General features: G+C 43.8%; 6 protein-coding genes across 7 annotated transcripts; 4 read left to right on the top strand and 2 right to left on the bottom strand.

Moving 5' to 3' along the window:
- Nucleotides 1-135: 135 nt before the first annotated feature.
- Nucleotides 136-11,425, top strand: LOC136189814 (receptor-type tyrosine-protein phosphatase S-like). Its single transcript, XM_065977833.1, has 44 exons — nt 136-287; nt 342-602; nt 656-904; nt 954-1,265; nt 1,337-1,666; nt 1,723-1,992; nt 2,050-2,319; nt 2,367-2,645; nt 2,695-2,952; nt 3,005-3,283; nt 3,338-3,628; nt 3,679-3,927; nt 3,986-4,312; nt 4,362-4,625; nt 4,687-4,953; nt 5,008-5,316; nt 5,458-5,742; nt 5,794-6,093; nt 6,143-6,454; nt 6,508-6,737; nt 6,792-6,858; nt 6,914-7,017; nt 7,074-7,284; nt 7,341-7,437; nt 7,494-7,749; nt 7,796-7,838; nt 7,890-7,992; nt 8,053-8,126; nt 8,176-8,475; nt 8,526-8,620; nt 8,679-8,775; nt 8,829-8,905; nt 8,957-9,091; nt 9,142-9,270; nt 9,325-9,488; nt 9,546-9,681; nt 9,737-9,886; nt 9,938-10,037; nt 10,090-10,166; nt 10,220-10,354; nt 10,411-10,542; nt 10,595-10,746; nt 10,806-10,941; nt 11,150-11,425. The coding sequence occupies exons 1-44, from the start codon at nt 212-214 to the stop codon at nt 11,222-11,224; spliced, it is 8,463 nt and encodes a 2,820-aa protein (XP_065833905.1). The 5' UTR covers nt 136-211; the 3' UTR covers nt 11,225-11,425.
- On the top strand, nt 11,397-13,878 carry LOC136189841 (cysteine protease ATG4D-like). The gene is made up of 10 exons (XM_065977869.1): nt 11,397-11,553; nt 11,640-11,720; nt 12,086-12,295; nt 12,354-12,543; nt 12,603-12,679; nt 12,736-12,872; nt 12,940-13,018; nt 13,069-13,145; nt 13,218-13,337; nt 13,391-13,878. The coding sequence occupies exons 1-10, from the start codon at nt 11,481-11,483 to the stop codon at nt 13,718-13,720; spliced, it is 1,374 nt and encodes a 457-aa protein (XP_065833941.1). The 5' UTR covers nt 11,397-11,480; the 3' UTR covers nt 13,721-13,878.
- A 99-nt stretch (nt 13,879-13,977) lies between these two features.
- LOC136189858 (general transcription factor 3C polypeptide 6-like) lies at nt 13,978-15,011 on the top strand. The gene is made up of 5 exons (XM_065977890.1): nt 13,978-14,219; nt 14,273-14,353; nt 14,407-14,470; nt 14,517-14,564; nt 14,628-15,011. Exons 1-5 carry the CDS (start codon nt 14,085-14,087, stop codon nt 14,816-14,818), a joined length of 519 nt encoding a protein of 172 aa, XP_065833962.1. The 5' UTR covers nt 13,978-14,084; the 3' UTR covers nt 14,819-15,011.
- On the bottom strand, nt 14,854-15,699 carry LOC136190106 (GTP:AMP phosphotransferase AK3, mitochondrial-like). Its single transcript, XM_065978179.1, has 6 exons — nt 15,510-15,699; nt 15,346-15,452; nt 15,221-15,286; nt 15,122-15,172; nt 15,004-15,071; nt 14,854-14,947 (listed from the first exon to the last, which is right to left on the bottom strand). The coding sequence occupies exons 1-6, from the start codon at nt 15,697-15,699 to the stop codon at nt 14,854-14,856; spliced, it is 576 nt and encodes a 191-aa protein (XP_065834251.1).
- LOC136189826 (DNA repair endonuclease XPF-like) lies at nt 15,683-19,884 on the top strand. 2 transcript variants are annotated; one of them, XM_065977851.1, is made up of 28 exons: nt 15,683-15,966; nt 16,024-16,120; nt 16,178-16,266; nt 16,315-16,437; nt 16,497-16,554; nt 16,604-16,716; nt 16,765-16,804; nt 16,862-16,975; nt 17,025-17,117; nt 17,172-17,281; nt 17,335-17,404; nt 17,514-17,584; nt 17,643-17,737; nt 17,792-17,856; nt 17,908-17,974; nt 18,026-18,060; nt 18,109-18,212; nt 18,263-18,356; nt 18,407-18,481; nt 18,537-18,599; nt 18,660-18,797; nt 18,849-19,021; nt 19,074-19,161; nt 19,220-19,300; nt 19,357-19,416; nt 19,481-19,582; nt 19,630-19,673; nt 19,730-19,884. In XM_065977851.1, the coding sequence occupies exons 1-28, from the start codon at nt 15,698-15,700 to the stop codon at nt 19,863-19,865; spliced, it is 2,667 nt and encodes an 888-aa protein (XP_065833923.1). In that variant the 5' UTR covers nt 15,683-15,697; the 3' UTR covers nt 19,866-19,884. The 2 variants fall into 2 exon arrangements, with proteins under 2 accessions (XP_065833923.1, XP_065833922.1); XM_065977850.1 differs by having other exon boundaries at nt 18,660-19,021.
- Nucleotides 19,828-20,726, bottom strand: LOC136189855 (coiled-coil domain-containing protein 124-like). The gene is made up of 2 exons (XM_065977887.1): nt 20,483-20,726; nt 19,828-20,434 (listed from the first exon to the last, which is right to left on the bottom strand). Exons 1-2 carry the CDS (start codon nt 20,648-20,650, stop codon nt 19,961-19,963), a joined length of 642 nt encoding a protein of 213 aa, XP_065833959.1. The 5' UTR covers nt 20,651-20,726; the 3' UTR covers nt 19,828-19,960.
- Nucleotides 20,727-21,002: the final 276 nt, after the last annotated feature.

The raw sequence follows: 21,002 nt of genomic DNA, 5'->3' as shown, positions 1-21,002 counted from the left end.
TGTCAGCTACGTGTCTTCTTCATTTGTGTGGCGGTAGACTGAGAGTAGTCTTGTCAGCCGTGTATCCTCTTAATTTTGTGTGGCGGTAGGTTACTTTCGTCTCAGGCTGCATGTCTACTTCCTGTAGCTGGGAGTGCTTGTAATTAGGTTACCCTCTCAGTGTTGCGCCTTCCTGGTGCTGTGCGCTTGCTTCCTTTAGAAATTGGCTGCAATGCCGTCAGCCTACGTTTGGGTAGGACTGGCATTAGGTGTAATTGTTGTGGCTGACAACGGGAGTCCCGACTCAAGTAACGGCAAGAGTACACTAAAGTCGACGGTTTTACAATCACCTTCCTTCTTAGGCTCCGTGGAGGAGTTGAGGATTGTTCCAAGCGGTCCTCTATTTCTTCGTAAAGGCGAGTCTGAGACCGTTCACTGCAGTGTTGCAGGCGCAAGCGAAATACGGTGGAGAACACGCGGCAAATCGCAACAATTGATAACGATAGAAAGCTGCAAAAACGCCACAACGTGTTCACTCGACGTTAACTCTACGGATGGTGGAGGTGAATTTTTTTGTGTTCCTGTGCCAAAAAATGGTCGGCGTCAATCAATTGATATCATAGGTATTAATATTATTTCGTAGTCTGGGTCTGTCTACTCGTTCTTCCATTTACAGTTGAAGAGGACGTTGCTATTGAACCAAAGACTGTTCGCCTCAATTTCTCCACATCAGCATACCTCGTCTGTACAGCAGCGACTAGATCTCCAGCACCGGTTTTTTTGTGGATTCTACCTGACACATCAGTTATCACTAACGATTCTGGAACCAATGAAAGCACTCTCTCTGTTTTGGGCAGTGATGGAGGTGGTATCTACAAATGCCATATAAAAAATTCTTTTCAATTTGCCGTGGCTACTGTACAAGGTTAGCATGTTTCTAGCTATAGCTAAGTTATACCGTTGTGCATGTTTAGTTGAGAGCTTTATTGTCAACGTATCAGGAAATGAGTCAATGTTGCGAAATGAGCGTCCAAGGGCTAAACTAACGTGTGAAGCGAAAGGATATCCACCGCCTCTTTTAGAGTGGGTAATGGTGAATGAACTCTGTAGCGAGACAGAAGAGCTGAATACCTCATCTTGTTCTTCAATTGACGAAAAGCGCACGTCTTTTAGAAGTTGCTCATTGGTTGTTAGCGGAGGAGGAACATATCAGTGCCGAATCCGCGTTCAAGTGTCAACTTCACAGTCAACCAGAAAAAGGAAAGCAGACTGTGTGATCGTTAACGGTATACACCCGCGCGTACATTTTGGCGCTGAGCGATAACGTCTATTTTCTCATGCTCTGTTGTTTGCATAGCTCTGTTTATTGACCTGAATGTGCCGAAGGGAAAGACTGATGTTAAAATTAATGGCTGCGGCACGTCTGCTGTTACGCAGTTGAACTGCCGTGTTTCTGGTTATCCTTCAGTCAGTGTAAATTGGGTGAAGTCAACGCAGGCAGCTCTGTCTACAAGCAGCACAGTTGATAGGTTGAATTTTACGCAAAAAGTTCTATCAGTAGTGTCTGATAGACCAAGTATCGTGATTGGCAAAATCAATGTCACAAGGTCTACGGGCGGAAATTACACTTGCATAGCATCAAACGGGTTGGAGGAAGCTAGTTCTACTGAAGTGCTTGTTAGGCCAGGTTAATATCTTAGAGATTAATTAAACAAGTTGCTTACTCAGGCGATTTTTATTTAGATTCAACCTGTTTTGAAGATGTTTCTCCGAACCAGAAAATATCATATCACGACAAAATTATGTTGTTCTGCGTTGTTTCCGGCTACCAAACACCCGAGGTATCTTGGTCTGGACCACCTGGTTTTCTGAACTGGACAACAAAAAATTTTACCGTCGGGCTACTGAAGAAAACCAACATCACGATACAAGTCAGTGGAAAGGAGGGGGGAGAATACATCTGTAGCAATAGTGTTGGAACCAGGAAAAAAAAGAAGATAGTGGTTGTTGAAGGTATCACATGAGTCAGTATGCATGCAGTTAGCGTTTGTTCTTAGCGTTCTGCTTTAGTTTCTCCTTTTTTCGTTGCCACGAGCGGTTCTGTAACCCTTGACTGTTCTGGTTTTGCTGTCGTATTTTGTGCAGCATCAGGCTATCCTAAAGTCGCCATTTACTGGAAGCTTCCCAACGGCGACAGCGAGAAGGAAGGATTGGACCACTATCAAAAAAACATAGTTAACAGCTCGATCGTAATAGGAAGAAGCAATGCAAGTAAGTTCTACACTTGTATTGCAGGAATGAACGGTTCTAAGGACCTTTCTGAAACAATTAACGTGTCAGGTGCGTTCAACAAGTTCAATATGCTATGTACTGTATTTTCTTACCAGCAAAATTGTGCATCAATCACATCTCCTATAACGTCACAATTTCCTACAATCAGAGTGCTATTCTGAACTGCTCAGCCAGTGGGATCTCACCGTTCTCTTTGACATGGACAAGATTGGCGTCTTCGGAAATCCTAATTCCGATCCGGGGCGTTACTGGGCAGAGTTTAAATAGATACATTACCACTACGAATTCATCTTTAAACGTACGCGGAGAAGACGGTGGCGGAATATATCAATGCTCTGCGGTTGAAGGAATTACTAAGCGCGTCACCGTTTATGGTTAAATTTTTACCAGCATACATTGCGCTAATTAATTCTATAGTTTTAGTTCGAAGTTCTGTTATTTCTGTTGGTCCTTCCGGGACAAAAAAGCGAAATTTTGAGTACGAAACGAACGTTACGCTGGTTTGCGATGTTGCTGGCTATCCAGCTCCATCAGTTGAGTGGAAAAACTCTGAAAAAAACGTAGGACGCGGGCGAAAATTGTGGATTTTGTTGTTAAAAGCAGAACAAGTATTCTGGTGTTACGCAAATAATACGATTAAAGGACAGAAGTATGTAAGCAAAAAGAAAATAAAACTACGGGGTAAGTCAGTCTAAGTTAATTGAGTACTACATTTGTACTCTTTGAGCTATAGTTATTCCGAAAATACTAAGTCCTGCTGATGGCAAAGTGGTCACTGTTTCGGATGGACAGTCAACGTCTGTGAACTGCACTGTGGTGGGACTTATCAATCCTACTGTTTCCTGGAAACAGAAAGGATCTAACAATGCTATGAATACAAGCCAACCAAAACCGAATATAACAACGTTACACCTTGCTCATTTATCCCTAATTGAAAATGGAACAGAGTACGTATGCTCAGCTGTGCAAGATGAGATGGCTTTGTCAAAAACTATCACACTGATTGTTCTTGGCAAGTTATTAGCATACAACGGTGTTCTGTGTCTTTCTTAATCATTTACTTTAGCCAATATTTCGTTTGTTATGGAACCAACATCCGTCAAAGTGTTGATAGGAAGGTCGACAAACATTTCTTGTAAAGCAGTTGGCGTATCTGCACAAGTAATAAAGTGGTATAAAAGATTGGAAACTGGCGATGAAGAAGTTTTTGCAAGCAGAAAGACGCTAAATGGTTTATTTGTTGAAAGCGTTTACGTACTAGATGAAGCAGAAATAAACAATGGGGGAAAATATTACTGTACAGCAGGAACAAACTCAAAGCCATCAATTCTTACTTCAAAAATCGCTACTCTTCAAGGTTTATTTTTTTTGCGTGATCTGATAGAAGACTAGCACTTTCTTCTCTAGTTCTAGATTATCCCGTGTTTCCTAGCAAGACGGCAATAGTGGGGTTGCCGTTGGTTTTGCAGTGCTCCTTTTTGGCCAATCCGAAACCGCACGCCATTATGACAAGAGCTGATGCCGTTACGTATACAAGTAATGAAAATTCTTTTAACTGGAAGATAGAACATTTCATCTCAAACGTGAGCGCATCTTCTGGTGGATCCTATGGTTGCTTTGTTGAACATTCGTACTTCGAAATTGCCTTTGTCCGAGGTTAGCTCGTTAGTAATTCGCCTGCTTGGCATCGACATTGATGCATGTTTGCTTGTAGTCATTCCTCGCATCAAAATCGCTCCGAGATCTTTGACACTCAAGTTCACTACTGGTGTGTTTCAACTGTGTTGCGAAGCAGAAGGAAATCCTATTCCTAATGTGAAGTGGCTCAAGAAAATTGACATTTTTAACGCCGGATCACCCTCTAGTCTAAAGATAGTACACCTTAACAACACAGAAAATTTGACGATGAGGTCGTGTCTGCGTGCAACACTGTCAAACGTTGAGTCCTTATGGAGACTGGTGGGAGACTACAACTGTTCAGCTTCAAACGGTTTCCAAAAAGGCAATTATAATGGAAGCTGGGCTCTCGCAACAGTAAAAGGTATTACTAAGATATTTTGTGTGCACAATAAAAGTATGATTTTCTATAGCTAGCCCTTTTATCGACAAAGATGTCCCTAAGGCTATGAACAACGTCAGCATTACTTGTTCTGCTCGCGGGTACCCCATTCCGGAAATCAAATGGAAATTTCGAAATAGCGTTGTAAGCGGAAGTATTAATTACCAGCGAGAAAAAGCGCGTATTTCTTCTGTTATACAATTTGATCAAGTAAGCGCTAGAAAACACGGAGGACTTTACGAATGCATTGCTTCCAACGATCTTGGTACGAAGCGTGTCAACATCTCTGCTAACTGTGAGTTCTCTTAATTAATTGCAACAAAAGACGTCGTTTTATGACGCATTTGTGCACGTAGTCTCACGTGAAATCGTTGAATATCCGGTTTCCCTATCGGTGCCATTTGGCGCTACCGTTCGTCTGCATTGCAAAGTGGCCTCTTATCCTCCGCTTCAGACCGTGTCGTGGTATAAAGGCAACAAGTCAATTGCTACGCAGATTGTGAAATCAACAGAATATTACAACACTACCGTTTCTTCTACTTTTACTATCTCTTCTGCTAACGTGACGACTGCTGGTGACTACTACTGTGCATCTTCTCACACGAATCCAGCAACGATTTTAGGTATTGTTATGTATCGGGTTTGTCTAGTCTACATGTTTGTTTGTGTTTGTTTAGTCGGAGCAGCTGTCACGTCTTCTTTTCCTCGGATTATTGTCGTCCCTGTTGGAAGAAAAATATATTTGTCTTGCTCTGCTAAAGGATCATTTCCTCTTGAACTAACCTGGGGCTACTCTAAGCTAAGTAACAGCAGCGGTTTCCGATCATTTAGCGGAGAAAACGCCACAGTTGTGCCCGTCCAAACCGGTGTAATAGGAAATATTTCTTTGCTAACTTTAGGGACATCTACCGGGTACTACAGATGCGAAGTGAAAGATGCTACTAATGTTTCAGTTACGAGTTTGTCGACGTATTTAAACGTCACATGTAAGTGTTGTGCATACACCCATAGAGAACTTTGAATTAGACACGTCAAATATCAAGTATAAAATAATTACCTATACAGTCTGTTTGCCCTGCAGGAGTTAATTGGTTGCTCTGCCAGTCATTTAAGTACTGCTTGTTTAGATCCACCTCGATTGGTTCGCTATCAAGTTGTAACGACTTGCATTCAAAATCAGAGCTGCAATATTTATTGCGAATTTGACGCTAATCCCAAAGCTTTGGTACTGTGGTGGAAGATACAACCCGACGGCAGTAGGAAGCAAATTGTTTCTGAGAATCGCACACCTGGCCCACGGACAGCGTTACTAAATTTTCGCAGCACCCAATTTACCGATGATGCTACGTACTGGTGCGAAGGATCAAACACGTTGGGAAATGACACGCAATCTATTAAACTTAAAGTTGAAGGTTGGGTACTACATCTCAAGCAAAAATTTATTAGCAGGTCTGTTTTTATAGGACCTCCATCTTCAGTGCAATATAGAGTAACCAGTCGTTTTGCTAGCAATGTTACTATTGTTTGGAACTCTCCATTTGATGGGCAAAGTTCTATCATTTACTACACTATAAAACGTAACACCACTGGTGATAACTGTTGCAAAGAAGAACGAGTTAATAGCTCTTCGTTCTGGAAAACGTTTAATTTTACATTGACTGGATTGAGACCCTATCACAATTATAGAATTAATGTAGCAGCAGTAAATAAGCACGGGCCCAGCTCAACGACGAATAGTCAAATTCTCAGAACAGATTCTTCAAGTAGCTAAAGTCTAGACACTTGAGACTTTATGTTATTTGTGTTCTTTAGATCCAAGCCCTGTTAGAGACTTAAAAGCGACGGCGCAGTCTTCTACTTCAATTTCGGTCAAGTGGAAAAAACCTGCACAGCCGAATGGTAGGATTGACAAGTATCAAGTGTACCTTAAAGAAATTGAAAGAAGGCCGACTCGATTTGCAAATGAAATCACTGCTGTTGGGGGAAATACATCGTCACTGGTTTTGGATGAACTAAAGCCGTTCACAATTTACGAAATGAAAGTAACAGCTGTGAACATCAATTTGAATAATGAGGCTTTAGAGAGTTTTGGAAGAACAATAACAAGCGAAACATTTGAAGACGGTAAACAACAAAGAGCAAGTTAGACATTTTTAATATGAAGTTAATATGTATAGCTCCGTCCGTTCCACAAAACGTATACGTAAAGTCGGTTAAAAACGAGGAATCGCAACTTTCCGTAGCTTGGAAAAAACCTTCTTCTCCCAACGGCCGTATTAGAAGATACGAAGTTTTGTATCATGCAGCTTCTTCTGCTCCTAAAGTCTTCATCGTGGACGAAGGATTGAAATTCTTAAATAAGATTGTTCTCCAAAATCTAACTGCTTACACTAGTTACACAGTCAGGGTATAAGTATTTGCAACTCGTTTCAGTTGGGTAGCTCTTAATTTCGTTGTACAGGTTCGAGCAGTTACTAATTCTCAAGGCGATTACAGCGCGTCAGTAACTGGTCAAACAGACCAAGGAAGTACATAGAGTCACCGGGAGTTACTATTGTTGTCTGTATACTACTGCTTCTTTAGAGCCATCAGCGCCTCTGAACGTAGAGGATATTCCTCAACAGCGTAACATAACTTTGACTTGGAACGAACCTGTTCATCGAAGAGGCATCATTAAAGCATACTTAGTAGGAGAGGTTTCTTGATACTTTATTGTCCAAAGTTTACTTCGTTTAATTAATAGGTCACATACAACGGAAGCAAAACGTACAGCGAGAATTGGACGACAGAAACTTTTTTTACTACTGATCAAGTCAATGTTACAAAAAACAAGCGCAAAACTGTTTTGAGTAACCTTCAGCCGGATGCTCAATACAGTATTATCGTTTCAGCATTTACGAGCAAAGGAGAAGGCGAGAATAGTGCTCCAATCTTCAGTAAAACAGCTATAGCAGGTTTTCTGGACTTCAGTTGACTTTAATCGATCGCGAACTGAAGTATAAATTTGTAGAGCCAATTCGTCCTTTGGCCCCTTTTGGCGGAGAACTGTTTTCTACGACCATTCTCGTCAATTTGACGCAACCGTCAGATTTAAATGGAAAAATTAGGTATAAAAGGGTACATGATTTTTGGTTGTATTTGACCGTTTTCTTATGGCCACCAGTGCCGTTCAAATCATAGTTCTAGAACTAGTTGATTCATTTTCTAAAAAGGAACAACGTTTAATGGCTGGAGATGTTGGGAATTTTACAAAGTCTGAGTCACCGCGTCCATACGTGACGGCGCAATTTGACTTTGATTCTGTTCCGAATTCATTTGTGATTGGAGACGGAAAGATTTATCAGGAATATTGGAATGCACCTTTGCAGCCAGGCGGGCAGTATGGCATTGCCATAAAATCGCTTTCTTATGATGGACAGGTAAAGGATTTTTTTCGTAGCAAAATATATTTGTAATGTTTTTTAGAATACGTATAGTAGCATAAGTGAAGTCTTTAAAACACAGAAAGGTTAGATCTACTATAATGTGCTTTAGCTCGGTACGCTGCATATGCGTGTAGTTGAACGACTGAAAGAAGACACGTCCGGTGTCACTGCTGCCGCGGGGGTTGTTGTTCTAATTGTAGTGGCTGTGGTTATTTTGCTTGTTGTCCTTTACCTGAGGTAAACCTGTTTATGTTTGAGTAGGGAAATAGTCTCTTGTGGTACCCTTTATACATATAGAAGAAGAAAAAGTGATTCCGAGAAAGCGTCTACTTGGATTGAAGATGACCATAAAGACAACGCCAATGAGCTTGGTAATGTTTTCTTCTTTTTAACAAGCTTCTATTTGAATTAGCTTACCAGTACCTATGACTGATATGAGTTTTCCGACTGTGAGTGTCGAAGACACGGAAATCTTGGGCTTGGAAGGAGACACGGCCGTTCTCTTGGTGGTTGTCGGAGGCGAACCGAAGCCGTCGGTATCCTGGTGGAAAAGCGGAAAAGAGCTTAAGGAAGACAGCAGAATACGCATATTAGGCGACGGATCTCTGCAAGTGGCCGACACATGCAAGAGCGACGCGGGACTGTTCAAATGCATTGTGGAGAATAGAAGCGGAACAGAGAGCATTTCAATTCTTCTGAAAGTGCAATCTGGGGATGAAGGTGAGAAGATTGGTATGTCTACAGCGGTGGTCGTTTGCAACTGTCTGTAGTCTGCGAGAAAGTTGCTGTTCCTGCGGATGACTTTGAAAAGTACGTCGAAGACATGAGTAGCAATGACGAGGAGGCTTTCTTGGAGGAATTTAGGGTAACGGTTAACTAACCTTGATTACTCTGACTGCCTTTATTTACACATTTATCTATAGTTTCTCCAAAAGATTGAGCCTCCAATTGTATCAGCGGAACCGGTTGCTCGACTTGATTGCAATCGAGGAAAAAATCGCTACGGGAATATCATACCCTGTATTATTTTGATTGCCTACACGAGGGGAGTTTGACCACCGGTCTTTTTACAGACGATCACTGCCGGGTTGTCCTCAATGAGCTCCCCGACCAAGCTGGCTCTGACTATATCAATGCGACCTATTTGCAAGTAAGCAATTATGAGGTACATAAAAACATGCTTAGTTTTGCTCTCTGTTAGGGATTTTCTGGACCTGATCAATACATTGCCACTCAGGGTCCAAACGAAAAGACAGCTGGAGATTTTTGGCGAATGATTTGGGAAAAGAACGTTCCAACCATTGTCATGGTTACAAATTTAGAGGAAGGAGGCGTTGTGAGTAGGCAAGTGTGTCTGTAAGTAAGAAGGTACAATATGTTTTTCAGGCAAAGTGTTACAAATACTGGCCAGGGTCTGAAGGCCAGCAGCAGCAGATCTTTGGAAGGATAAATGTTAAGGCTCTGAGTGAAATGGTTACAAGAAGTTGCACTGTCAGAGCGTTTTCAATCTTCACGGTTAGATCTTCTTGTCATTGCTGAAAGAACATTTTAGTTTTTATCTGCATATAGGAGGGAGGTCAATCTCGTACAGTGACTCAGTTCCATTTCACTGGCTGGCCAGACCACGGTGTACCATCGAATCCATCATCCCTACTAACGTTTGCAAAACAAGTGAGAAGACATCACGATCAGCAGAAGAAAAAAGATTTGGGTCCTATGGTCGTGCACTGCTCGTACGTTTGAATCGCTTTGATAGTATACGGTGGTTCTACGTCGTTTTCATTTTTCAGTGCCGGCGTCGGTCGAACTGGTACGTTCATCGTTGTCGACTACGCAATTCAAGAATCTGCTGCAACAAAAAGCGTTAACATATTTAACATTGTTGCAGAAATGAGGCGATGTCGTCCACTGATGGTCCAAACTGGAGTAATAGAACGACGGGTGCTATCTGATTTAGGCTCAGGTTTGTTCTATTGCGTAGGTGCAGTACATTTTTTGCCACACTGCGATTTTGGAGCACTTGCTTTGCGGCAATGCCAGTGTGCCGGCAGAGAGGCTGAAATTTTTTCTCAAGTCACTGAAGACAGCTAATCCAGAAACGAAAATAAACGGCTACGAAAATCACATGAAGGTGAGACAATTGTGGATTTCTGCGGTTATTTAATTAACCTCGTTGACGTAGCTTTTGGAGAAGCTGTCACCTTCTCGCAAAGATTTCACCTACAGCGTAGGACTCAATTACAAAAATGTTTCCAAAAATCGCTACAGCAAAATCTGCCCACGTAAACAGTCGACATCCAAAAGAACATGGTTTCTATCTAGTATGTTATCTAGCCGATTTCAGTCGCCTCTATCTTTTGTCTGACGATGCGGAGGAAAGTTCTACCTACGTCAATGCTTATTACCTTGACGTAAGTGACCGTACCCACTCTGTCTCTAAGGCTGTGAGGCTTTTTTCTGACAGGGATACCGCCAGAGCGACTTTTACATTGCTGCTCAATGCCCGTTGGAAAGCACTCTGTCAGATTTCTGGCGTCTTATCTGGGAGGAAAACTGCACCATTATCGTCATGATGACCCGGCTTGAAGAAGACGGAAAGGTTAGGACTTGTGGACAAGCCGTATTAAAATAGGGTGACGAATGGTCTTTCGCTAGGAAATGTCGGTCAAGTATTGGCCTACTGAAGGCTCAATGAAAATAGAGAATTTCACCGTCACTTTTCTAAGCGAGGAGCCCTGCACGGGATACATTTTGAGGAATTTTAAGCTGACTGCAGCCGATAATCAAGCACGTCTCTGCATTGGATCTCTTCAGAAGTATTAATGAATTTTTGCTTTAGAAGGAGAGGATGGTGATGCAAATACAATGCCTGAATTGGTCTCGCAAGGCTTGCCCAAACTCAGCTGCGTCAGTTATTGGAGTTTTTGAAGAGCTGGGAAGAGTCCAACGACAAGAATCTTCTGACCTGTCTCACATAGTGGTTGCGTGCAAGTAAGACGCGAGGCCTCTTGTGCGACATGCCGACTTTTGTTTTACCAATTTTGCTCTAGCGACGGGGTTGGGAGATCAGCCACTTTCTGCGCTATTCACTGGATGCTGGAGGTTCTGAAAACGGAACAGATTATCGATATCTTTCAGGTGATCAAGGCAATGAAAAGGAACAATCCCGACGTCGTCACTAGTCTGGTAAGCTGCCAACTGTAGACGAGACGCGCCGTCGCGACCGTGCGACACTCAAAGATAAGCGTGCATGGGTCTTTTCGACCACAAAATGTACATCCTGGACTCGCGAACTTCCGCGTGCGTCGCCTCCATGAAAACCAGCCTTGATGCTTATTTTAGACTTCCCCCAAAGCTATTAATAGTCGATTTCTGAGGCTGATGTTTTTTACAGGAGCATTATCGTTTTTGCTACACTGTTGCGGCCGAGTTTCTTGATTCGTTTAGCACGTATGCCAATTTCAAGTAAATTTGAAGGCAATCTTCGGCCAACGTTTTTGAACGTTTGTTATGTTTGTTTGCTTGTTTTTTTGTGTTTGTGTAGCAACGAATTGTTGACAACTTTATGTCGTAGTAGAGAGCCTGTTTTTCATCCCTTTCCGCCGTAGGTAGATTTTTTGTCATTTTTTCCTACTCATTAGGCAGATAAATAGATTTTAGATTACCTCTAGTGGGCGGAGGGGAGGAGGGCCAGTAATATCAACTGGTACTCTCCGGTTTCTTTGATGGCGAGCTTTCTGCCGTCGCGTTCCAAGCTGAAAATCAGCGTCAAATCGTTTTGGAACAACATTCGATACGGTTCGTTCGCTTCCAAGCCGCTTCGGGACCCCGTCTCAGGCTCTCCCCAGCACTCCTTCGACTAAATTCGTCGATTCTACCTCTAGAGTTCACGTTTCCAAGCACGACGAGTTTCAGTCGAAATGCTATTTGGCTTCTAGGCGTCTGCTATCATCCGGAGTCGTCAGGTAGACGAGAAACACCGAAGACTCGACCTCGTGACGAAAAATATCGCGTTGTAAACAAAGAACTTCTCAACTGGCGAAGCGGATCCTTCGATCCGATCGTCGTCGCAAATCGAGGGTTATCGTACGCGTATTATTCGATACTAACACAGAGAGAAGAGAAAAATGAGTTCACACTGTGTGTAGAAAAAGAGGTTCACTGTAAAGGCAACTTTCGTTGCGAGTACTGTCTGACGCTGTGAGACAACTGCAGATAATCCTAATACTCTAGTTCTCAAAAGTCCTAAAATGTGTGCCTCACTTTTTAGAGCTTTTTTTTGTAGAATGTGCACTTCTTACTTCTCTATATCATTACGTGCTGACTTTAGTTGATCCCGAATTCACCGACGAGCAAGAGTCGTGGCCTCATTTTCGAAAATTTCTCGACGATTTTCAATCGCGAACGTGGCTCACGTATCGTCGTCACTTTCCCCGTCTCCACGAATCGGAATTGACGTCGGACTGCGGTTGGGGTTGCATGCTGCGCAGCGGTCAAATGCTGCTCGCCGAAGCGCTCAAATTTCACATCTTCGGCCGAGGCAATAGGCTTTTGTTTGAACGAATTATGCAATAATTTTCTTTTTGTAATCAATTAAGGCTGGCGAGTTTTCAAGCTGCCGGATGAGGAACGGCGTCGATATCTTAATCTTCTACGTTGGTTTGCCGACGATTCGGACAACTCGGTGTCGCCGTTTTCCGTGCACGCGATGGTTCAAATAAGCTATAAGCGAGGAACCAGTCGTGCAGGCCAGTGGTATGGCCCAGCCCAAGTGGCTCACCTAATAAAGTGAGAAGTGTTGCTATGATAATCACGGAAGGGATTGCAGTGATTTGTTTATCTATTAGGGAAATGGTAGATAAATCTTATGAGTTTGTGCCCCAGTTGAATAGCTTTGTTGTGTACGTCGCTCAGGATTGTACTGGTATTGAATTTTCGTCCTAGTTTATACTCTACTCATTTGTGCGTGTGTCTTTTTAGTGTACAAAGGCGACGTGAAGCATTTGGTCGATCAGCGTAAAGAGGCTTCTGGTTGTGATGACTGTTCGATCCTGTTTATTGTGCCAATTCGTCTTGGCGGTGATTGTCTGAATAAGATCTACTTTCCCTGTCTCAAAGTGAGAAACCGATAGGCGAAACAAATTCCTTCTTAAAAGACGTCGTCTTTTCTTTTTTTTCTTTCAGGCCTTACTGACTCTTGATCACTGTGTTGGCATCATGGGTGGCAAGCCGAGACACTCCCTCTTCTTTATAGGATGGCAAGGTCTGCTACGTATCAATTAATTTCTTTTGCGATTTCACTCGATCGCGTAGATGAACGACTTATATATCTTGATCCTCACTACTGCCAGGACGCAGTCAACACAAAGCAGGACGTCTTTCCTTTAAGTGTAAGCACGTCCTATATGACATAGGAAATATACGCGCGGTCCAATGCTACTATACTGCTTTGTTTCTGTCAGTCATATCACTGCTGTCAGCCTCGCAGAGTGGCAATGACGCGAATGGATCCCTCCTGCGCTGTCGGCTTTTATTGTAAAAATTGGCAAGATTTCGAGAAGTGCGCTACTGCAACGGAAGAGGTACGAAATAAATTAATGAACCACGCGAAATTGATCACATTTTTCCCCCACAGGTAATTGCTCCCCCTCAGCAGCGTGGCAGCTATCCCTTCTTCTCATTCAGCGAAGCTCGCAGCGAAGACGCATTTCGCACTGCCTCGTCGTCGCGCATCTCGCGACCGTCGCCGCGGACGCGCCGATACGGCGGCGGCGTCGATTATTCGCCTCGATCGGGAATCTCCGTCTTTCCCGTGCAGATTCCCTTCCGGACCGATGCGCAGGGAGGGAATGACGACGACGACGAGGACGACTCGACCTTTTTGGTCGTTCAAAAATCTACGCCTCGAAGTTCGCCGAAAAATTTGTCAATAACGGGCGGGGGCGGCGGCGAAGCGACACGGTAGCGCGAGGAGAGAGTGGGCGGGGTCTTATATTTTTGTCAAATTTCGCGAAGGAGAGGGACCGATTAATACACTGTACTCCTATACTATCCATCGAATATGCGCTTTTTTTTAATTTTTTTATTAGTTATCAATTCGAAACATCGACGGACTACTACAAAGTTCTCGTTCTCGATTCTTCGGAGTTGCCGTCGCTTGTACGCGCTATAGGAGGTGTTGTTAGAAGTCGTTATGAGCTCCGAATGTGTTCTAGTACCTCGGCTATTCCATCTTTACTCGTTTCGGATTGCTCACGGCGACGTAATGATAGAGAACGACGAGGAGGAACAGAAAGACGCCGAGAACGTTGGCGAATATCGCCAGCTGGATGTCGGAGATCATTATCGAGAGCAACGAACGAGAGAAAGGCACGCAAATACGACGTCACGTGACACGTGGAACTGTGGACGACGCGTGCTTTAGAGCGAAAATGGCCGAAAACGTCTCCGACGACGAATACGAGGTTCCTCGCCCTCTCACAGAAGCGATGCGGTTTATGGAGTTAATTTTCTTTAGGAAATGTTAGTCCTCGTTCAAGTGAACGGGGTGTTTGATCCGATTTCGGCGATAAACAAGGCTCAATTCGCGAAAATCTGGGCAAGAAAATGCGAAATATTAGGAAACGAGAGCTCAGACTCGTTTATAAATAGGAAATGGACTCTGACGAGCCGTTTGTGCAAATAGACGACAACTTCTTCAAAGGCCACTACGACGGTGAGAGCTTTGCCAGTCAAAATCCGTAATTTTGACGTCATCACAGACTCGATTGGGACGAATTTATTTTTGGAAAAAGCTCAGTCATCATCAGGTGCGAAAACGAAATCCAAACTCTCGGCAAGAAGCATGTAATTATTTCCACTCGCTCTCTAAGTATTGGCTGCTAAACAATCAAAGTCAAGTGCACCTGGCGATCTGCAATACAAATTCAACTCGAGAAAAGTTCTCAAGATAGATCGAACTTTTCTAAAGGCGAGGCCACCAGTGCAAAAAGATGCAGAAAAGACAAACGAGGTTCCTTCCAAACGACGTACCAACGACACCGTAGGTGACACAAGTAATTGAAAAAGCACGGAAATCGTATATATACAGTATATTTCTTAAGACTTTGTTATTGTGTCTAAGAGGGATTTGACGCGCGGCCAAATTTCGTTACTCTCTGTACCAGAGAATCGTTCTAATTTATCCTGTTTCCTAAGAAACAAAGATTTAGCAAATAAGATACAAAATCTGTGCGGTGTACCACTAACTTGTAATATTGCAGTACTGGTGTAGTAAGAGCTTCATACACCTTCAGCCGCTCTCTAACGGCTTCCGGCTGGACAAAAAATGATGAGAAATACTTGGAGAAGCAGGCCAATGACTAACCCTGTCATCACTCCGCTGTGTGAGAGGTTCTCCCGTAATATCATCAATACCCTAAAGGATATCTCTGTAACGTGACATTTTTCGGAAAGAAGTTCATACGTGATTTTGTGGAGGGTGGAATTCCGTGTGATAGGTTCGTCCACTTGGCTCGTGCACCAAACGTTTCTGAAAAATAAAAGCACAGTATGTCGATCCTATGTGTCTATTATCTCTCGGCTAATAACCTGTATTCTCTCCACAATTGTTTCAAAAGGCACGTCCAGATTAATTACAATATCAATGTCCTGACGAGCGTCGAGAGCTTTGGCCTGGCCAACGGTGCGAGGAAATCCTGGTAGGCAACTGCTAATTAATTAAATCGATTTTTAAATTAATCTGTTATTCGCACCGTCTAATAGCCAATTCTGCTTCAATTTTTCGACTTCGCTCATGAACAGTTGGACCATGAACGAGTCCGGAACGAGTTTTCCGTCGTCGACGTAGCGCTTCGCTTCCAATCCGGCTCTCGTTTCTTCGCGAATCTGATTTCGGAGCAGGTCTCCGCTCGAGAGGTGAACGAAGTTATAGTCGCGGACCATGCGCGACGATATCGTGCCCTTTCCCGATCCCGGAGCCCCGATTACGACTGCGCGCAAGAGACGAACGCTTTTCATTGTAAAGTTACGTCAGTTTCTAAGCCGTTACGGCACCTCCCCCTGTTCTATCGGTCTCTGTCGACTTCTTCACGTTGGAGGATCCTTCGGGTGGACGTACAACGCTCGCCAGCACAGAATGTCGCTCCTCGAATACGAGTCTCAAATACTCGCCGATATCTATGCCGAAGACGGTCTATTGCTCACAGCCAAGTAGAAAAATGAACCAAGGAATTGTTATTTGGTCACTGTTTTTCGTTCTACGTTTAGAGGGCTCGGAGCGGAGAAAATTCTCCTAAAACTATTAGAAATCTTTTGCGATCCGGGTGTGCTTGTCTTAGTCGTAAACGCAACGCCGGAAGAAGAGGTGCGTCGATGGGTTAAGCGTTATGACGTCAGAAAAATTCAAATTTTTACATGAAAGGATTACTTCATTCAAGAGCTGGAAATGACGAAGGCAGCACTCCAGGGTCTTCCTACTGTAGTAAATAACGAGTATTCATCAAAAGAAAGGTGCAATAAATCAATTGATGAAAGTTTGGTTGTGTAATTTATTTTCAGAGAGAGTTTGTACTTGTCTGGCGGCGTTCTGTTTATTACGTCACGGATTCTCGTCGTCGACATGCTTCGCAATCAGATACCGACGCACTTGATACATGGAATTATTGTCAATCACGCGCACAAGTTAGCCAAGAACGTCCACCATTAATCCCCAAGAGGCAGAATTTGCTTTTTTGCTTCAGAGTTACAGATGAAAGCACAGAAGCATTCATACTTCGTCTATATAGGGAAAAGAATAAGGTACGTATTTACTCTGTGGATGAGTTTGATTAATTAAACGTTGCTTTAGACTGGATTTATTAAAGCGTTTTCGGATTCGGCTCAGGCTTTTACGAGCGGATTTTTTCAGATTGAACGCACAATGAAGAATCTATTTGTTCGCAAGCTTTATCTCTGGCCCAGGTACTTTTTATTGAAAATTTCATTCGCCTTATTAACCTTTTTTTAAAGATTTCAGGCATTGGTCTCGAGCTCATTAGAAAAACACAAAGTTTGAAGCTGATTGATGTGAATTTTTAGTCATAAGTGAGATTTCAATGTGTGTTAGCCGGAAGCAATTGAACTTCACCAAAAAATGACGCCCAATATGATGGCTGTTCAGCAGGCCATTCTTGACGTCATGTCCATTTGCCTGCAAGAACTAAAAAAGTCTAATAGAACTGTAAGTGCTTGAAATTAATCAATTTATTAATTATAACGTGGATTCCTAGCTGGACGGGGATCAGCTTACCATTGAAAATGGCATTGGAAAGGCGTTCGACCGAATTATACGATTGCAGCTTGATCCAATTTGGCATCAACTAGTTCGTCCTGAAGAACGCGCCCATCTTCAGATGCCCTGATTATTTTTTCACCAGAGCTTTAAAAGCAGACAACTCGTTGCAGACCTAAAAACTTTGAGACAGCTTCTCCTGTTTCTTACTCAGTATGATTGCGTGACCTTTTACAGTCACTTGGAGTTTCTCAGGCATGGGGCGCTCTTTCGCGTGATTTATCTACCAGCATGATTCTTCCTTGCAGGTCTAGTGAGACTTCCTCCGGATGGAAGACGTCGTGGATGTTGCTTGACGCCGCTCAACCTGTTTTTGCGGTAATCACGAGTTATAGGGCCTTTCCAGCCATAGCATAGAGATAAATATGTTTGGCTGGAAATGCTCGGACGTTTTCCGTGTACGCAATTTTCATTGGGTTCTCCTCAGTGCGCAAAAACGAGGGTCTTTGGTCCTAGCGCAAATAAAGGCGAGCCGAAAGCAAAGAAGGGAAAGCCTAGGTAAAATGAGCCACAAGTGCTCGCGCTTTTAATCAGTGACCGGTAAGGCTTCCTTTAGTGAAGGAGAGTCCTCGTTTCCCGAAGCAAATCCGAAATGGCAGCTCTTGGCAGACGTTCTGGCTGAGATTGAAAAAGAGAACGCTAAAAGAAACCGTAATGAAGAAATTCTATTCCAGCAATACGGTATGTATCTTTTTTTTTCTTTAGCATCAGAACGTCCTAGTGTCCTCGTTGTGGCTGACGACGATTACGCCTGTAAACAGCTGCGAGAAGTAAGAGAATTTTTTAAAAAGGGCGAACCCACGAAATGGATTTTTGCCTAGTATCTGACTTTGGGTAGCAAGAAGTTTCTTGAGACGATGTTTGACAAGCTTGTCGGCACTTCGCCGAGTGAGAACACGTGTTGATTTTAAACCGTTACTAATATTCGGGGGTGTTCAGCTGCGAGCAAAAGCGACCAGTCAAAGCAAAAACAAGTCGACCACATTGACTGAATTTCTCTTCTGTTAAGAACCTTATTATAGACAAAGAGGCAAAGTAAGAAAGGAAAGGAAAAGGCGACTAATGAAGACAAAAAAGATGTCGGTGAAATATATGGGCAATCTGCTGTCATTCTACTTCCTCTGCAGTAGGCTCATTGAACAAGTTAGTAGTATAAATAAAAAGATCTACTTTTAGCAATCCGTTTTTGCTCGTGAGAGCTCTCAATGAGCACGCTCCTCAATACGTCGTTCTCTATAATCCGGATATGGAATTTGTTAGGCAGTTGGAAGTATTTGCAGCAGGTCACGAGTAAACGGTGAAACGAAGTCAGACGTTTAGGTTTACAAAGCCGGGCGACCCGGCGCGCCTTTGCGAGTTTACTTTCTGCTCTATGAAATGTCAGTTGAAGAACAGGTATAACGGAGGGCAGGATTCAGAGGGGGAAGTTTTCAAAACATCAGATCTATAGAAATATTTAACTGCCCTGCGAAAAGAGTCTGAAGCGTTTGAGCAACTCATAAAGGACAAATCAGTAAGCAGAAACAACAAACACGAGACGACATCGCAATAATGCCTGCCTTGGTTGACGTAGCGTATGGTTGTTCCTGAAGATCAGGATGGAAAGACGGGCTTGGCTACGAATCTCGTGAGAGACATGAGCTCAGCAGCTCTTGTTGGATCAAGCACGAGAAAAGGTGGCAGTCAGTCCGCTGCTAACGTCGAATCCACAGTAAAGCAGATTTTCTTTTTGGTTATCGAGTCTGAATATTTTCTCCTTCAGGTCATTGTGGATATGCGGGAGTTTCGAAGCGCTCTGCCTTCGATCATTTATAGACGAGGAATGAACGTCGAGCCGATAACTCTAGAAGTAGGCGACTACATTCTAACGCCTGAAATGTGCGTGGAACGAAAGAGCGTTTCCGATCTCATATCGTCTCTTGCATCGGGAAGATTGTAATGGGAAAGAAACGCTATAATTGGGTATGTGAGACAACTGTACGTTTAGATACAACCAAGTCGTCTCCATGACGCGATATTATAAGAGAGCCGTACTTCTGATAGAGTTTGATGCAGCTCGCTCATTTTCTTTGCAGGTGAGTCGGGAGTACATGCTGTGGGGGAAGCTATTGTATTGTTTGCCGTTGTTTGTAGTCTCGGTCGTCAATAGGTAGTGAGATATCCAGTATCAGTCTGACGTCAAAATTGGTTTTGTTGACACTGCACTTTCCTACGGTGAGCCATGCATTTCTATTGTGCGTACCGTGTATAACTCTCTTTTATGTTGGTAGCTGAAGATTCTCTGGTGTCAAAGTCCTCATGCAACTGCAGAACTGTTCGAAGTGTTGAAGGTATGGTACTGGGGAAATTTTCTATTTTTATATATAAATTAATACTACATGTTCTAAACCGAAGGAAAAACAGGCGCAGCCTGACGCTTCGTTGGCTGCCAGCGTGGGAGCTAGCGACGGCAGTAGCGTTCAAAGTGAAACGAAAACCTACAATCCAGGACCTGTGGTAAGCACAGTGATCTAAGAGCCTGATTATCCAAATCACGTGTATAGGATTTACTTCTCAAATTGCCTGGAATCAATTTCAAAAACTACCGGTAAATCAATTGCATAATCAGCTCTCTATTTATGAAATCATCTCGTAATACTGTAGCTATGTGATGAATCGAGTGTCGAACGTAGCAGAGCTGAGTCAGATGAGCCTCAAGCAACTGGCCCAAGTTCTGGACAACGAAAGCAACGCCAAGCAACTGTGGCACTTTTTCAACGACAAACCAAGTCGAAAATAAAGCAACGCAATACAAACAATCACGGTACGTACTCATGTATTACATCATCATCGTCATCATCCTGCAGATTCTACTACCTATACACACGCGAATTCTCATCCGTTCAGAGGATTGTCCGGCGATTTGGCCCACATTTTCCTCAGCATCTGCTTCAACTGCGACAGCCGCAACGACGGATTCTCCGCCTTCAATCGATCCAACTCCCGCGCCTCGAACACCGCGTACGCCGCCCGGACTCGCTTCTCCGGATGCATGTCGGAAGCCCCGCCCTCGTCGACGCTCAACGCCGCCACCGCTTCGTCGATTGACCGCGCCTCCACAATTCCTTCTTTCGTCACGTAGTCGGCTACGAGTCGGTTCGGATTTTCTTCTATGGGCCTTTCGGCTTCCTCCTTTTTCTTTGCCGCCGCCGCCGTCGCCTTTTCGTCGTCGCGCGCTCTAGCGATCGACGCGCGCGTTACCTTTTCTGCACGTTCTTTTCCTTTCGTCTTCGCTTCTTCTGCTTTGAGGAGTTCTGCGTTCGCCGCCTTGCGTTCGGACGCTTCGAGACGCTTTTGCTCGCGTTCCGCCTAGCGTCGGCACTTCTAGAGTGGCGTCTTTGTGTGCGGACGGCTCACTTTTCGCTGGCCTTTCTTCATTGCGTGCTTGTCTTCTTCCTCGAGCGATCTCCAGTAAGCATCTTCTTTCTCGCGTTCCGCCTTTGCTGCTTTCTCTACTTTAGCCTCTTCTTTTCGCGCTTTCGCCGCTTCGGCTTTCGGATTGCCGCCTTTGAATTTCTTTGGCATCGCTGCGGAGAAAGGAAGGTCACTAGCGTGCGTTAGCGGCCAAAGCAAAGCGACGGCACGCGAAAGCGACGACCGGGGTAAATATCCTTTCATGCTCCCGTTCGTGAGGCAGAGACTTCAGGCCTGGAGACGCCACGTGGCGTGGTCAAAGACGCTCCAGAAGCATCATTCAAGTGAAGCAGGTATGATTCTCTTTTTCTTCGACTGTCTTTTGTGTTCTGATAGGCTCATCAAAGGATCATACCGACGAGGTCGATGAAGAGCTTTCCGATGTCTTCATTCACCCCTGGGCCCCGGGGTGACTAAATAAAACCGGCCCAACTCTGTTGCCACGAGGTTTAAAATTGGCTCA

Source organism: Oscarella lobularis, chromosome 8 (genome assembly GCF_947507565.1).
Source record: "Oscarella lobularis chromosome 8, ooOscLobu1.1, whole genome shotgun sequence".
In the NCBI taxonomy this organism is placed as follows: Eukaryota; Metazoa; Porifera; class Homoscleromorpha; order Homosclerophorida; family Oscarellidae; genus Oscarella; species Oscarella lobularis.
The sequence above is the reverse complement of the archived record's forward strand: the minus strand, read 5'-3'. Positions and strand labels throughout refer to the sequence as shown.

Excerpts from the sequence above, each read along its gene's own strand:
- LOC136189855 (XM_065977887.1), bottom strand. The coding sequence starts at position 20,650 with ATGCCAAAGAAATTCAAAGGCGGCAATCCGAAAGCCGAAGCGGCGAAA. Across the intron at positions 20,435-20,482 it reads TGAAGAAAGGCCAGCGAAAA|GCGGAACGCGAGCAAAAGCG; the intron begins GTGAGCCGTCCG and ends TGCCGACGCTAG.
- LOC136189814 (XM_065977833.1), top strand. The coding sequence starts at position 212 with ATGCCGTCAGCCTACGTTTGGGTAGGACTGGCATTAGGTGTAATTGTT. Across the intron at positions 288-341 it reads CAACGGGAGTCCCGACTCAA|GCTCCGTGGAGGAGTTGAGG; the intron begins GTAACGGCAAGA and ends CTTCCTTCTTAG. Across the intron at positions 6,455-6,507 it reads AAGCGAAACATTTGAAGACG|CTCCGTCCGTTCCACAAAAC; the intron begins GTAAACAACAAA and ends TAATATGTATAG.
- LOC136189858 (XM_065977890.1), top strand. The coding sequence starts at position 14,085 with ATGTCGGAGATCATTATCGAGAGCAACGAACGAGAGAAAGGCACGCAA. Across the intron at positions 14,354-14,406 it reads CTCAATTCGCGAAAATCTGG|GAAATGGACTCTGACGAGCC; the intron begins GCAAGAAAATGC and ends GTTTATAAATAG. Across the intron at positions 14,565-14,627 it reads AAAAGCTCAGTCATCATCAG|TATTGGCTGCTAAACAATCA; the intron begins GTGCGAAAACGA and ends TCGCTCTCTAAG.
- LOC136189841 (XM_065977869.1), top strand. The coding sequence starts at position 11,481 with ATGGCGAGCTTTCTGCCGTCGCGTTCCAAGCTGAAAATCAGCGTCAAA. Across the intron at positions 11,554-11,639 it reads TTGGAACAACATTCGATACG|AGTTCACGTTTCCAAGCACG; the intron begins GTTCGTTCGCTT and ends TTCTACCTCTAG. Across the intron at positions 13,146-13,217 it reads AGGACGTCTTTCCTTTAAGT|TCATATCACTGCTGTCAGCC; the intron begins GTAAGCACGTCC and ends TGTTTCTGTCAG.
- LOC136189826 (XM_065977850.1), top strand. The coding sequence starts at position 15,698 with ATGCGCGACGATATCGTGCCCTTTCCCGATCCCGGAGCCCCGATTACG. Across the intron at positions 16,121-16,177 it reads ACGCAACGCCGGAAGAAGAG|GATTACTTCATTCAAGAGCT; the intron begins GTGCGTCGATGG and ends TTTACATGAAAG. Across the intron at positions 17,282-17,334 it reads AGTCACTTGGAGTTTCTCAG|GTCTAGTGAGACTTCCTCCG; the intron begins GCATGGGGCGCT and ends TCTTCCTTGCAG.
- LOC136190106 (XM_065978179.1), bottom strand. The coding sequence starts at position 15,699 with ATGGTCCGCGACTATAACTTCGTTCACCTCTCGAGCGGAGACCTGCTC. Across the intron at positions 15,453-15,509 it reads GCAGAATTGGCTATTAGACG|GATTTCCTCGCACCGTTGGC; the intron begins GTGCGAATAACA and ends GTTGCCTACCAG. Across the intron at positions 14,948-15,003 it reads CCAGTACTGCAATATTACAA|GAAACAGGATAAATTAGAAC; the intron begins GTTAGTGGTACA and ends TTTGTTTCTTAG.